Source organism: Phoca vitulina, unplaced genomic scaffold (genome assembly GCF_004348235.1).
Source record: "Phoca vitulina isolate PV1807 unplaced genomic scaffold, GSC_HSeal_1.0 scaffold12, whole genome shotgun sequence".
In the NCBI taxonomy this organism is placed as follows: domain Eukaryota; kingdom Metazoa; phylum Chordata; class Mammalia; order Carnivora; family Phocidae; genus Phoca; species Phoca vitulina.
In genome coordinates, this window is record NW_022589715.1 from 12,158,785 (window position 1) to 12,173,451 (window position 14,667).

General features: G+C 43.4%; 1 protein-coding gene across 2 annotated transcripts in view; it reads right to left on the minus strand.

Moving 5' to 3' along the window:
• RPIA (ribose 5-phosphate isomerase A) overlaps window positions 1–14,667 on the minus strand; it is a 39,596-nt gene that overhangs the window by 18,060 nt on the left and 6,869 nt on the right. For both annotated transcript variants that reach the window (XM_032410494.1, XM_032410493.1), the window contains exons 2-6: window positions 14,002–14,062; window positions 12,558–12,613; window positions 3,225–3,284; window positions 1,256–1,320; window positions 1–69 (exon numbers count right to left, since the gene is read on the minus strand). In XM_032410494.1, coding sequence (XP_032266385.1) covers window positions 1–69; window positions 1,256–1,320; window positions 3,225–3,284; window positions 12,558–12,613; window positions 14,002–14,062 — 311 coding nt within the window. The remainder of the gene's footprint in view (window positions 70–1,255; window positions 1,321–3,224; window positions 3,285–12,557; window positions 12,614–14,001; window positions 14,063–14,667) is intronic.

The window sequence follows — 14,667 nt, forward strand, 5'->3', positions numbered from 1 at the left end:
CTGAAGTCGGCGATCACGATGAAGCGACTGGCATAGCCAGCCACAATTTTCTCCTGGGTCAGGCAGCCTCTGGGGATAGGAAGAGGCAAATGAACACAGGGTAGGAAACAAACTCAATTTGAAAACTAAGGTCAGAGACAGTAAACCCAAATCCACTCTTAACGAGAAATTTAATTTGTAATTCTTAGAGGGAGATCCCCAACTCCACCATGCTGTGCAACAGACTAAATTGTGTCTCTCCCAAACTTCATATATTAACTCCCAATGTGCACTTGGAAGATGAGGCCTCCAAGGAAATAATTATGGTTAAATGTGGTTGTAAGGGGGTCCCTGGTCTGACAGGATTACTGGGTTAGAAGAAAAGACACCAGAGAGCTCACGTGCTCTCTCTCCACCCTGAGGGCACAGTGACAAGGCAGCCAACTGAAGCCAGGAGTCCCCAGGAACTATTGAGAAATTATTGTTGCTGAAGCCACCCAGTCTACAGCATTTTGTTAAGGCAGCCTGAGCTAAGACGTGTTGCTTCTAGTAAATGGACTGCGAAAACATGAGCCTGAGTGGGGAGAAATGGTTCCCAATCAGGCCAGGCACACTCCTCTCTAAGATGCATCTATGCTCAGGGAAAGGTCATCTGAGCATGGCATGAATGGAAGGGTCTATAACGTGAGAAGGACAACCTGTCTGTCCACTATTTGACAGCTGGAGAGCACGGTGAGATGCTAAACATATTTTGTGTCACTGCAGTCTGCTTGATTATGAGAACCAGCAGAACAGGACTTCACCTTCTTCAACTCACCATTCCCTACCCACCAAATCAACATTTAAGAAACATTCACCAATAAACGTTTTCCAAATGAACGAATGAATATATATAACTAACTGCTCACAGAGGAAAAGAGCAGCTTTAAGGCAAAAATCACACACTAATGCCCACAGACCTAATAAACTAGCCCCAACAATATATTTGGTTTAATTCACACAGTTTTTAAAGTTTGAATCAGCAGAGGAAGCAGATACAGAGAACCCATTAAGATGAATAATATCACTGAAGAGGCGAGGCCCAGATTCCGGGTCAGCAAACTGCTGCTACTCCTGACTAGAAATGCCAAGCCGTCTCTACAGCCATCCAACTTCCTAGTAGGAAGACAAGCTCACATACATCACGGTGGCCATTTGTTTATTCTGCCTTCCACTCTGCTTTGCTAAGGATTAACCAGCAGATACTCTTCAGCAAGAAAGTCCCCACGACACTCACCCACCACCCTTGATGAGATTGAGATCAGCATCTACTTCATCAGCACCATCGATGGCAAGGTCAATCTGTGTCGGGGGTGGAGTGGGGGAGGGAGGGAGGGAAGATACAAAACTACTAAGAGACTGTGCAAAGCTTGAACATGTAATAACTCATCAGATGCTTAGCAGCCCTATTAGCTAGGTATAGTTATTCCCATTTAAGCAGTCAAAAAACAGGCTCCGGGAGGTTAGGCTATTCCACTAGGGTCACCAGGAAAGAAATATGGGGTCTGGAAACCACACCTGGGTGCAGCTCTTACCCATGACATTACACTCCCTTTTCTCATTGATGGGCTTCTCTGTGGAGGAGCTAGAATTACTGAATACACAATCCCAATGTGGGTGACATCACCCCCAAGTACAGAAAAGATACATAGTACATCTGTGGTATTAAAATTTCACTGCGGGGGGGGGCGGGCAACAGAAAAAAGGCTGAGAAACCCTGATTCAGAAGTCTCCATATTAATGTGGCAAAAAGAAAGGAAGTTTTGAGCAGACAGAGAAAACCCAATGAAGAGTTATAAAGCTGACACACATTTGACGTGATCTGCAATTGGAAATTATCTGAGGCACCCCCAGTATGACCCCACCAAAGCACCTGTCTGGGCTTGCCCACTGCCACTGTTAGGAAATTGCAGCACCAACCCCAAGAGCAGTCAGGAGCAAACGGGTTCATTCATCTTTCAAGATCTGAAACCAAGGAAGCTCCTGGACTCTGCATGGCAATGTGGGAACCTTAAGTATGGTTATTTAAAACAGCAGTATGAAAAAACCTCAGGGTACAGTCCAAGTTGCTTGGCATGGCACAGGTGTAAATAAAGTGTACTGAGCTTCAGCTTCACTGTGCTTCCATCCTTTCATGGAGCCTGCCCTTGGTCTGAAGAGAGAGCCTGCACTGCTTCTCCCCGCCCTGAACTAACCCCGGGGCCAGGCTACACGATGGCAACTCTCTGGGGCCCGGAAGGCTGCAACCTTCTTTGTGTGAGTTCCAGGCCCACCTTCAGCCCAAACCACTCTCCTCACAGTGCTGAACACTGACTGACACTCTGCCCTGGCTCTGCCCACAGAAGTCCCCCAAACGAGCCCCTCCCATGGTTCTGACTCACCCCTCTGAGGCCCACATGTACCAGGACGACACAGGTTAGTAGACCAGATCAGTACCCTCTGGAATGCTCTCTCCTCCCCTGGCCACCCTGTCTTCAGAGTTCTGCCCAAGTTTCTTCTTCTTCACAGATTACCTCTCCCCACAAACCCTTCTAAGTAGCACTGCTCCAGCACCAGAGGCATCTGAATTCATATTCAGGCTCTACCAGTTACAGGGAGCATGGCTTTGGCAAATGGCTTGCCCTCTCTGTGTCTTTTTCACACCTGTAAGATGGGATGATGATGGTATGCACCCTCAAGACTACTGGAGATTAAGTAGCTGAATACACACCTAGCACTTGGCATAACACGTAGTACACAGAAGGGCTCAGTAAATGCTAGCTATGAGTATGCTGCTCACCCTCATCAACCAGTCTCCTCTGGACTGCCCATGTGTTCAACCATCTTTGCCATAACACTTCATTGTAATCTGTTTCCAAATGTCCATGGCTGCCTCAGATAATTACTTCTTATCTCCACTTACTGGTAAGCTCCGTGGGCCGGCTCACTCTTCTACTTCTGAACAAGGACCACAGGAAGCTCTGGGTTCAATCCCCCTTCACTACGCCCATACTGAGCCCTCAAGGTTAAACCACAGGGAATGTATTGGAAACTAACAACCTCTCCCCTCGTGACCTTAGCCAAATTTAACATTCAAAATCCCAGGAGAAAACCTAATATGACTCACTGACCTTTCTCCTAGACTCAACAAGATATCCAGAGTCCGTGCGCAAGTGACAGCCGTAAAAAAGGAGACAGAAAGACACAGCAGCCCCTCTCTCTCTTACCTCTGGGTGTCGGTCCAGGTCACTGAGAGTTAAGCCATACTGCAAGATGAGCTGACGGGCCTGTGGAGAACAAGAAAAAACACCCATACTCATTTACTCTGAGCGCGTGGCAAAGATTCTCAGCATTCTTCTGGATTTAAGTGTTTGACACAGAGTCCTGACCAAGCTCCCTCCCAAATCCAACTGGGCCTACTAAGAGGTAGGAGCTATAGCTCCATGAATGGCAAAACTAAGTTAATTCATCCTGGGAGCCAGAAGGAGGCAAAGAGCATATAGTGAAGACTCCCAGTGCCAGGCTAAGAGTTCCTTCTCCGTGACCTGCTATTTAAGACAATGCCATGGACTCCTAAAGCTTATGGTAGTACAGTATTTAAAAAAAAAAAAAAAAAAAAAACCTCCCTAAAATAAGAACTGAGTTGATACAAAGTGATCTCCAGGCAATCATGTTGAATAAAAATAAGCAAAAGAATATACAGACTCAGCAGAATGTATCAAAGGCAGGATGTCCAGAATGGCTAAGTGAGGAGCTCAGCAAATTGAGAACACCACACTGGGAAAGACTTAGGATTTACTTTAGAGATATGCCTCATATTAACCTTAACCTTTCAAAGGGGCTGACCAAAGGGGAGAGGTGGTGTGGTTACTGCCACCATGTGGCCCTGAGCGGACTGACAGCTGGAATAAATAGACCTTAGACCAACCAAATCCAAGTGATAAGGATCTGTATTCATGTCAACGCCTACAATACAGAGAGGAATCAAAGGATGGAAAACTCTTCCAAAGGCATGTCTTTTTTTTTTTTTTTTTAAGATTTTTATTTATTTATTTGTAAGAGAAAGAGAGAGAGAGCACAAGCAGGGGGGATAGCAGGCTCCTCACTGAGCAAGGAGCCCAATGTGGGATTGGATCCCAGGACCCTGGGATCATGACCTGAACTGAAGGCAGACACTTAACCGACTGAGCCACCCAGGCGTCCCCCAAAGGCATGTCTTAAAATATTTTCTGCTTAAAATGAAAAGCACCCAAGATTAAAAATCAGAAAATCTCGACTCTAATCTTAAATGAACCAGCCACATGACCCTTGGGCAAGTTTTCTTATCTATAGAAAGACGGAGATGAATGAAATGACCAATGCCAATCTTCAAATCCCAAATCCTAAGATTCTTAGAAGAAAACACAAAGATCCTGGAATTTGCAATATACAGGCGTTGTTGGGATCCTAATTCAAACAAACTATAAAAATTACTTTCAAAGGATAAGACAATAGGGGAAATTTGAACCCTGGGTTTGTTTTTAGGTTACCAAAGATTATTGTTAAATGTTTTGGTATTACTGAGATGTTTAAAAGCCTCCCTATTTTTCAAAGAGACATAATGAAATACATATAATCAAATTATAACTGGGATTTCTTTCAAAATAACCGAGGTAGAGGAGAATGGGATACAGATGAAAACAAAATTGTCCATGAATTAGTGATTACTGAAACTGGGTGATGGGTACATGAAAGTTCATTGTGTTGTTCTTTATCCTTTTTGAAGTGTGAAAATTTCCACATAAAAGCTAAATTAAATTTTGACTGAAAATATCAAATTGTAAAAAAAAAATACATGATTTTGTTCTTATTAAAGAAAAATATATAATGAAGGGAGAAAACAATAAAAATGGTATTGCAGGGGCGTCTAGGTGGCTCAGTTGGTTAAGTGTCCGCCTTCAGCTCAGGTCATGATCCCGGGATCCTGGGATTGAGCTCTGAGTGGCATCATCAGGCTCCCTGCTCAGCAGGGAGTCTACTTCTCCATGTCCCTCTGCCCTTCCCTCACCCCTCTCCCCCCGGCTCATACGCGCTCGGCCTCTCTCTCTCAAATAAATAAGTAAATTTTAAAAAATGGTATCACAGAATTACTTCTCAGTTCCTAGATTTCTCCAAAAGTAGTACTGGAGAAACCATCCTAATTCCAGATCCTGAAGCTTAACAATGGGAATGTCTGGAAGGCAGCCTCCAAGATGACCATCTCCACCTCCTGGTATTCATGCCTTTGGATAATCCCTGTCCACAAAGTCTCAGGATCGCTCTGTGTGACCAATGGCACAGAGCAGAGGTGATGTAAGGTACTTCTGAGATTAGTTTATAAAGAATGCCATGGGGTATGTAAGGGTGGCATGCTCTAGCAAGATCCTTCCCTCCTAATCTCCCTCTTCCCTCTGCCCCCTCTCTAATCACACATGCCAGGGGAAACCAGCTGCCATGTCCTGGAGACACCGACAGAGCTCTCTACCAAACAGCCTGTGAAGAATTAGGGCAACACCCACGTGACTGAGCTTGGAAGTGAATCCCTGAACCACAGCTGAGTCTTGAGATGACCACAGCCCTGGCCAACAACTTAACTGTAACCTCTGCAGTGACCCACCCAGCCAAACCACTCTGGATTCCTGACCCTTGGAAACTATGCGATAATAAATATTTGTTGTTTTAAGCTGCTACATTTGGGGGTCATCTGTTCCACAGCAACAAGATATTGAATACAGATGGGTGTTACAAAAATGATACAAACTGTACATAGTTCAATGCGATAGTCTACCACACAAAACTGTGTGATGCACTATGGTTTCCTATTAATTTTATGTACTTTAAAAACAATACTAAACCGCATTCAGATATATTACATGAAAACTAGATGTCAGGATTCCTAAGGAAAAAATCCTATGTAAATTGATCATTTTAACACTTCCTAAGTTCAAAGACTGCTTGCACCACTGGACAGTGTTACTGTTTCCTGAGGATGTCTCATTTGTCAATCTGGACCGTAATCAGAGTATGAGAGAGCACACTTTATATACTCTTGTTACCTTACAGCAGTTAGCGTCATTTGAGGTAATAGTTGGGTAAATAACCAACTATTTTGAATTCATTCTAGAAGGAGTCACCTAGTGCAAACCCCTGTTTAAAGAAAGAAATGGATGCCCAGAGAGGTCACAGTGGTAAGTTAGGGAGAGAGTAAAGACCAGAAATACAGTCTCCTGCCTTCCTGTCCTGCCTAGGGACTAAGAAGGGAATTAGAAGAAAAGGAAAACAGAGAGAATGGTAAAAGAACAAGAAGCAGAGAATACAGGTCCATTTATAAATGGAACTGAAGTCATCTTATATAATAACACGTTATTAACAGTAACAATATTAAAAGGAGTTCTTTGAGGTCTTGGCATTCCTCCTCTATCTGAAATGGCCTGCCTTCTCCCAAAACCCAGCCCCACATGCCCAACTCAAATGTTATCCTTTCCAGGAAGCCCTCCCCAATTCCCTGGGCAAGGAGTAGGATCTCCTTCCTCTAAAACACACATTATCTCTACTTATCTATTTGTAAATAATGACACACATAAATGTAGCATTAATTCATCCAACAAACACATACAAAGTGCCTAAGAGCCAGACAACCCACTGGACACTGGAGATGGTAACACCTCCCATGCATAGAAGCCTCATATCCCTATAACAGTAAGTATACCCTCAATGATCACTATGCCCAACTGAATTCTGCCTCCTCACCAGCACCAGGAGCCAACCCATCCCAGTTCCTGCCCAGAGTGTGGCACATGAAAAGAGCCCAGTAGAGAAGTGCTGTCTATGTGGTATGGCTGGGAGGCCCTGCCAACTTCCGCAAGCCCTGGGACTCTCGTCTTCCTGGACAATAAGCAATAACACAAAGACAGAATCTGCTCTTGCTTTAAACAATCTGCATCCCCATCCGCAACATGGAGAACCCTGTACATTGACCTCAAGACCCATCAGGGTAGGACCCTTTAACCTGTTCCCCATCTGCAAGTCCTACAACCCTCCCTTCTCATCTCTGACTAGACTCCCCACAGGACCCCTGTGAGTGGCCCTGCACACACACAGAAGTCAGAGTCACAAATGGCACAAGCTTCATTCTTCCTGTTACGTGCTGAACTGTGTTCCCCTGAAAAAACAAACAAACAAAAACAGGTTGGAGTCCTAACCCCCAGTACTTCAGAACGTGACCTTATCTGGAGATAGGGTCTTCACAGATGCAATCAAGTTAAAACAAAGTAATTGGGCTAAGCCCTGATCGAATATGACTGGTGTCCCTAGAAGGGGAAATCTGGACCAGACAGATGAACACAGGGAGAACGCCATGTGAACATGAAGGCAAAGATCAGGACGATGCACCTACAAGCCAAGCAATGCCAAAGACAGCCAGGAAACCACCAGAAGCTAGGAGGAAGGCACACCACAGATTCTCCTTCATCTTGCACTTGATCTCAGAGTCCTTGATCTCAGATTGCTAGCCTTCAGAACTGAGACAATAAATTTCTGGTTTTTAAGCCACACTCAGTTTATGGTACCTTGTTACGGCAGCCCTCGGAAACCAATATGCTAACTTCAACACAGTGGCCCAATTGTGGGGCTACCAAGCCAATACCGGCTCATTCAGCCCAAATGCAGCCACAGGTTCTTGACTAAGATTAGCATCCGCTGGGTACCAGACACTCTTGAGCTCACAGGGTTGGGGTCTCCTGAAGGTGCAGAGCAAACACCCCCGTCTGCCTCTTCCAGCTCTTGAAAGTGGAGGGAGCAGTAAAGCTAATGACTAGCTTGTGCTTTTGGAAAAAAGACAGGAACCAGTGCCTTGTCATTGCAATCCCACAGCTGGGCCCCCAGAAGCCTCTGGTGACTAAGGACAGCGGCATGTGGCAGACCAGCAATCCTGTTATTCATAAATTTCACAATAAAATCTGAAAGCTTGTCTTTTCCCTTCTATAGCCTAACTGAGGTGCACTGCAGGTGGACGTGAAAAATAAACACTGTTTTTGGCTCAGACCAGATCTGGCTTTTAAATACATTTTTTTTAATTGTCCTCTTTCAAAAACTTTTAAGGAAAAAATCTACAAAAAAAAAAATCCTTTAAATCCCTATGGGTTTACTTGTTTAAAAGGTAGAACATGAAATATTTTGACTTTTTCAATCATTTCAGAAGACTGCATCTGGCTAAACTTAATGCAAAGTAAGTTTGGGTGTGACAGGAAAAAAACAAAACAGTAACTCTGAACAAGTGAATTTTTAAAAAGCCCTGTGAACTGTGAATGACTCCTCCACTGAATCTACTGAACTGGCCAGCATTTTCCAGTCTAGGTACACTGTTATCACTTACCACCATAAAATGCAGGTGGGTTAGGAGGATGTTATTTTAAAAACACAGAATTAAACCTCCATTTAAAGACAGCAATTTGAATACCTCCCTTTGGCTCAGCTCTTTCCCAAAACCTCTTTAAAACTGTAATAATGGAAATTTTCTAAAACACATAAACAAAAAGAGGAGAAAACAGTAGCGAACTTTAAAAAGTGAGACCACTGATGGACAATGGTAACTGGCAAAAATGAGAAAGACAAATCTTAAGGCAGTACTGCAGGAAGCTAAGAAGCAACGAAATAAACAGCACAGAAAGAACCTCCCAAAAGATTCGGGGCTGTGAACTTCAGGAAGCAGAAACAGCAGTGGGAGTAAAAGAGGGAATACTCGTTGAAAGGTTGAAAGGGTACTGAGGAACCTGCTCTCTCTCTCTTTCTCCGCTACTCCCAAAGCAGCATGTTTCTTCTCTGGAGAAGGTCCAGCAGCAGATCTCAGGACTGGCTACAGGCACAGTTGAAGACCGGGGTACTCCATCAGTGAGCTCTTGCTACACAGCAGCTACTCCAAAACTTGGAAGCTTGAAAGAGTGAATACTGAACAGGCATTTCTCCAAAGACATCCAGACAGCCAACAGACACAAGAAAAGATGCTCCACATCACTCATCATCATAGAAATGCAAATCAAAACTACATTGAGGTATCACCTCACACCATGGCTAAAATCAGAAACACAAGAAACACCAAGTATTGGTGAGGATGTGGAGGAAAAGGAACCTCATGCATTGTTGGTGGGAATGCAAACTGGTGCAGCCGCTGTGGAAAACAGTATGGAGGTTCCTCAAAAAATTAAAAATAGGGGCGCCTGGGTGGCTCAGTCGTTAAGCGTCTGCCTTCGGCTCAGGTCATGATCCCAGGGTCCTGGGATCGAGCCCCGCATTGGGCTCCCTGCTCCGCGGGAAGCCTGCTTCTCCCTCTCCCACTCCCCCTGCTTGTGTTCCCTCTCTCTGTGTCTCTCTGTCAAATAAATAAAATCTTTAAAAAAAAAAAAAATTAAAAACAGAACTACCATTGATCCAGTAATTCCACTACCGGATATTTACCCAAAGAATATGAAAACACTAATTTGAAAAGATATATGCGCCCGTATATTTAGTGCAGCATTATTTACAATAGCCAAATTACAGAAGCAGCCCGTGTCCATCAACAGATGAATGGATAAAGAAGATGTGGTATGTGTACACACACACACACACACACACGAATATTACTCAGCCATAAAAAAAAAAATGAAATCTTGACATTTGCAACAACATGGGTGGATCTAGAGGGTATGATGCTAAGTGAAAGAAGTCAGTCAGAGAAAGACAAATACCATATGATTTCACTCATATGTGGAATTTAAGAAACAAAACAAACAAAGAAAAAAAGAGACAAACCAAAAAACAGACTCTTAACTATAGAGAACAAACTGGTAGTTATCAGAAGGGAGATGGGAGGCAGGGATGGGTAAAATAGGTAGGGGATTAATAGCACACTTATAGTGATGAGCACTGAGTAATGAGTAGAACTGATGAATCACTATTTTGTACACCTGAAAGTAATATAACACTGTATATGTTAACTACACTGGAATTAAAATTTTTAAAAATTAATTTTTTAAATTATATATTTAAAAAAAGCAACTATGTATTAATTGTCATGATTCTGTGGACTGACTGGGAAGTCTCTGGAGTGGGCTGGTAGGTGTAGGATGACTTGCCTCACATGCCTGGAGTTGCTCGGCCTCTTACCCTCCAGGACAGCAGCCTGGGTTTGTTCACACGGTGGCAAAACGGTTTCAGCCACAAGATGAGCCAAGCCCCACTGCAAAAGCACTTTTCGATTCTCTGCTGGCATGCCATGTGACCATTTGGTCACATCCCATTGGCAAAACAAGTCACAATCAAGCCCAGAGTCAAAGAAACATTGCAGAATGTTGTAGACACTTCTTTCCCAACTTCCACAGGTATTTTGCTGAAAACTCAGAGCAAGATTATATCCGGAATAATGACAGATGTCTTCTAGCCCTTTTCGCGTACTTGGATCCCAGCACACAGGTAGCCATGCATACCCTCTCCCAAAGGGGCATTGGCCAGACTTCTCCGCGAAAGCTGAGCAGCCGGAAGACAAATAATCTGACATCAGGAGTTCCCCAACGAGAGGGTTTGGCAGACAAGCCTGGAGCAAAGATCACCTTCATCCTATGAGCTAGTTTCCAATCAGCCTCTTAGTCCAAAATGAGCAGATAGCGAAGGAAGGCCAGAATAAGAAATGACCAAAGCAATCTAAAAATATTGACTGTGTTGGTTGGTTGTCAAAACTCTGAATTATATGCAAAAAAGAGTAAATTTTACTGTACGTAAATTATAATTCCAACAAACTGTAAAAAAAAAAAAAACTTTGAAGAAACAGATATATAAGGAGAAAAAAATCTTAAAACAAAAAATTATCATTAACAACTTCATGGAGACAAGGGAAGAAATTGAAAAAGTTGAACCCATTAAACAAAAACAAACAAAAAACCCTCAGAAAACAAAACAAAATATTATTTAAAATTAAACATGAGAGTAAATAAGCTCAATAGAAGGGTTAGAAAAGACAAAGCTAAGAAGATAATAGGACAAAACAGGCCCCAAGCACCAAGGATACAAGCATCCTAGAAAGAAAGACCAGAGAAAATAGGGGCAAGAAAGTTAAAGGAGTAATGGAAAAAACTCCCCCAAATCAAAGAGTATGAGTTTGCAGAATGAAATGTCCCAGCAAGGGCCCAGCAGCGTGGACAAAAACAAACCAACACTAAGACACAGCATGGTGAAATTTCAGAACACTGGACATGAAGAAAAGCTAATATAAGAATATAAAGGTTCAGAAAGTGAAAAAATAGGTTTCAGGGGCACCTGGGTGGCTTCGTCTGGTAAGTGTCCCACTCGATCTCAGCTCAGGTCTTGACCTCAGGGTCGCTGAGTTCAAGCCCCGTGTTGGGGCTTTAAAAACAAATAAATAAAATTTAAAAATAGGTTTCATACAAAGGATCAAGAATCAGAATGGCATCAAGCTCCTCAACAGCAAAGTGAAAATCAGGACAACAGAGACAATAGATAAATGCCTTCAAAATTCCTCAGAAATGATTTTACATATACTTCTCTAAATCAAATAACCAACTTCAAGAAAGGCTAGAATAAAGACATTTTCAGATATCCAAAGTGTCTGCGAATTTGCATCCCACACACTTGGATAGCTACCTAAAGGATGTGCTTCACCAAAACTGAAGTAAACAAAACAAAAGGCTGGGGGTGAGGAAAAACAGGACCAAGAAAGAGGACGATCCAAAAGAGAAGAGAAGAGAAGGAAGGTTCTTGACTGCAAAGGGAGACCCCAAGACAACAGCCAATTGCACCTGCCACAGCATTACCAACCCCAACGACCCAGACAGACCTGGCCAAGATGAAATGGGTGGGGTGTATTAACCAGAAAGAAGTGTCAAAAAGAAGTGAGATTTTCCCATCCGTGTAGAGTCTGGGGTTGAATGAGTAAGGAGTACGCAGACAACCAAGCAAATGAAAAAAACAAAGGCAACATTTACTTAACTTTTAGGAAAACGAAAATAACGGGCAGGTAAGGAGGTGTAATCACAGCACATTACATGGCTGCGCCAGAGTTTGGCCAATCATGATTTTGTACACACTGAGTAACGCCTCAACAAAATGTAACTGTATGGAACATCAGGAGAGAAGGCTGTGTGTGAACTGGGACAGCAAGGAGGTAAAAACTAAGCAAACACCCATCTTCCATTCATCCATTCAGTAGAGAATTACTATACCAAGTTGAAAAATATTTTTAAGTAGCAAGAAAAGCATGTAGTTTCCAGATACTGGAGCAAATGTCCAACCAGCTAAGAGTTTTAAAACTCCCCATATACTACACCATGCCTAACACAGAATACACTGAAATATTCACTGAGTGAATACATGAAGGCATCTATAGCCACACTTCTGAGGAGCAATCCTCCGTAAATATCTGCTCTCCTGCTCCTGGCTCTCTCACCTAGAGCAACCCTGGTGCACAACCCAAAGCCACACCTCCATCTCCTCCGGGACTCAGAAGATTTAGCAGCCAAGTGCCATGATGCGGAATGGAAAGCAGGACATACCTGGAAGGAGGTGGGAATGCAGACAAGGTTCAGATTCTCTTGTTTCACTCTTTCAGCTGTGGAGACAAAAGCCGTATTGGTGGTTTTTCACTCTCCTCACTTTGTTTCTTGTCACATGCACATTTCCTCAAATCCAACAGGAAAGGAAAGGTCTATCCCCCACTGACAGATGCCTTTCATTCTGTGTCCCCAGCCTCAGTGAAAAAGCTTGTGAACATACATCGCGCACACTAAGACAGGGACACTAGAAAGCTCAAGGAGTAAACACTAACTACAAAAAGAGCAATGTCACGTGTTTGTTACTATTATGTGCCTGGCAATGTTCAAAGACCTTTGTACATGTGAACTCTTTTAATCCTAACAACCCAAAGGTGAGTTGCAATTATTATTCCCATTTTATAGATGAGGAAACTGAGGCACCAACTGGTTAAAGTTCACTGCGTAGATATATCACTAAAAGGTGGCAGAGCTGAGCTATGATCCCACACAGTCTAGCTCCAGTCTTAACTACTTCCTTACATTGCCTTTCACAGAAAAAAAGAGAACTTTACTTTTACATTTAGCAAAAAATATCATTTGTAGGCCCCAGAGGGTGGGCTTACTCATTTTGGATTTATACCTTTCTGGGGGAAAAAAAAAAGTCTTAAGGAAACAACTATCTTATTAAAATTTCAAGTCTTTTTAATCATTGGGTCTGCATCGTGGGAGGTTCAGAAGGCACTACTCAACCCCACAGTAATCCCTGTGCCCTAAAATCCTCCACACACTCAATGCTAAGGGAGAAAGGTATGCAACACTAAAGCCCGGGGTAAGCCAATGAGGATTCCAGAAGCCCTCACGCCAGCACCACAACCACTCTTTTAAAGACACAGTATTCCTGGACTTTGTCTCCTGAGCACTGCCCCTTGGCACTAGAAGCAATCAGCAGTCAGGCAAGCCTCCCCTCTGAGCTTTGTTTTAACAAACAAAAGCAGGGCAGTAAAACCTGTTGAACAGCCACAGGGGCTGATAATTCCTGAGCCTTTCGTAAACTCAGAGACACCCTAATCAGAAAGAAGTCAGCACCGGCAGGAACCAGCCACCAACTTCGGGGGGCCTCAAATCCACTCCAGGGTCATGGACAGGGCAACTGAGCTCAGTTTGTCGGTCTGAGATTGCCTGAGGAACCCAAAGGCTTTAGAAGGCCCCCCTCAAGGCCCCTGGGGCCACACACAGGACCACTGTGAGAATTAAAATTCTATTGAGACCTCATCTTAAATCAGCTCCTCCCCTCCAGATGAGCAGAGTAAACAAAGCCAGGCATCCCCCAAAGGTGGCTGAAGAGGCCCAAAAATACCTCTCAGAGCAGAGTTGGGCAGGTGCCAAACCTGTACCCCACTCCCCCCCCTTCCTCCCCCCCCCCCACCATCCCACAGAAGACCCAGTAGATAGCCCAAGAGCTTACCTATTCGCTGCACAGCATGAACAATTGTAGAGCCACTTCCAATTCCTAGCACTTGGTTATTCTGCCAAAAAAAAAAAAGGAGAGAAAAAAACCAAAACTCATTAATACCATATTTTACTCCCTCTTTAGCCCACTTTGTAGATCAATTCACAACATGAGTGCAAGGTAAGTACTGTGCCCATTTTATAGAAACATCAGCACTGAACAGAACCACAGGAGAGTTGTACTTTATCCTAGTGCCCAGGGCCATTTATCAGCAGCACCCTCCTCCTTTCATGTCTGCCCCTAACATCACCAATTCCTCCTTTTAAAAAGATAAACTGAGGCACATTAAAATTTTTTAAGAGTTTATTTGAGCAAGTCAGGCAGCATCCCATCTAGCAGACAGAAAGGAGCTCTACGAAACAAAAGACTTCTATAGCCAGAGGAAGTGTGAACAAGGAAGTCCTAGCAGGCAAAAAAGCAGACTGGTTATTGCCAGGTTACTTTTCTTTAGGGGATGGCAGGGGTCTCTCAGGCAGATTACCTAACTAATGCTGATCTGACAATTCCTAATTTAACATTCCATTTCTGAGAGAGCTGAAACAGTAATTAAGTCTCTTTTTTGGTGACATGAGCTTAGCACAAGTGACTCAATTTGGGGCCTGCTGTCTTGTTTATAACAAA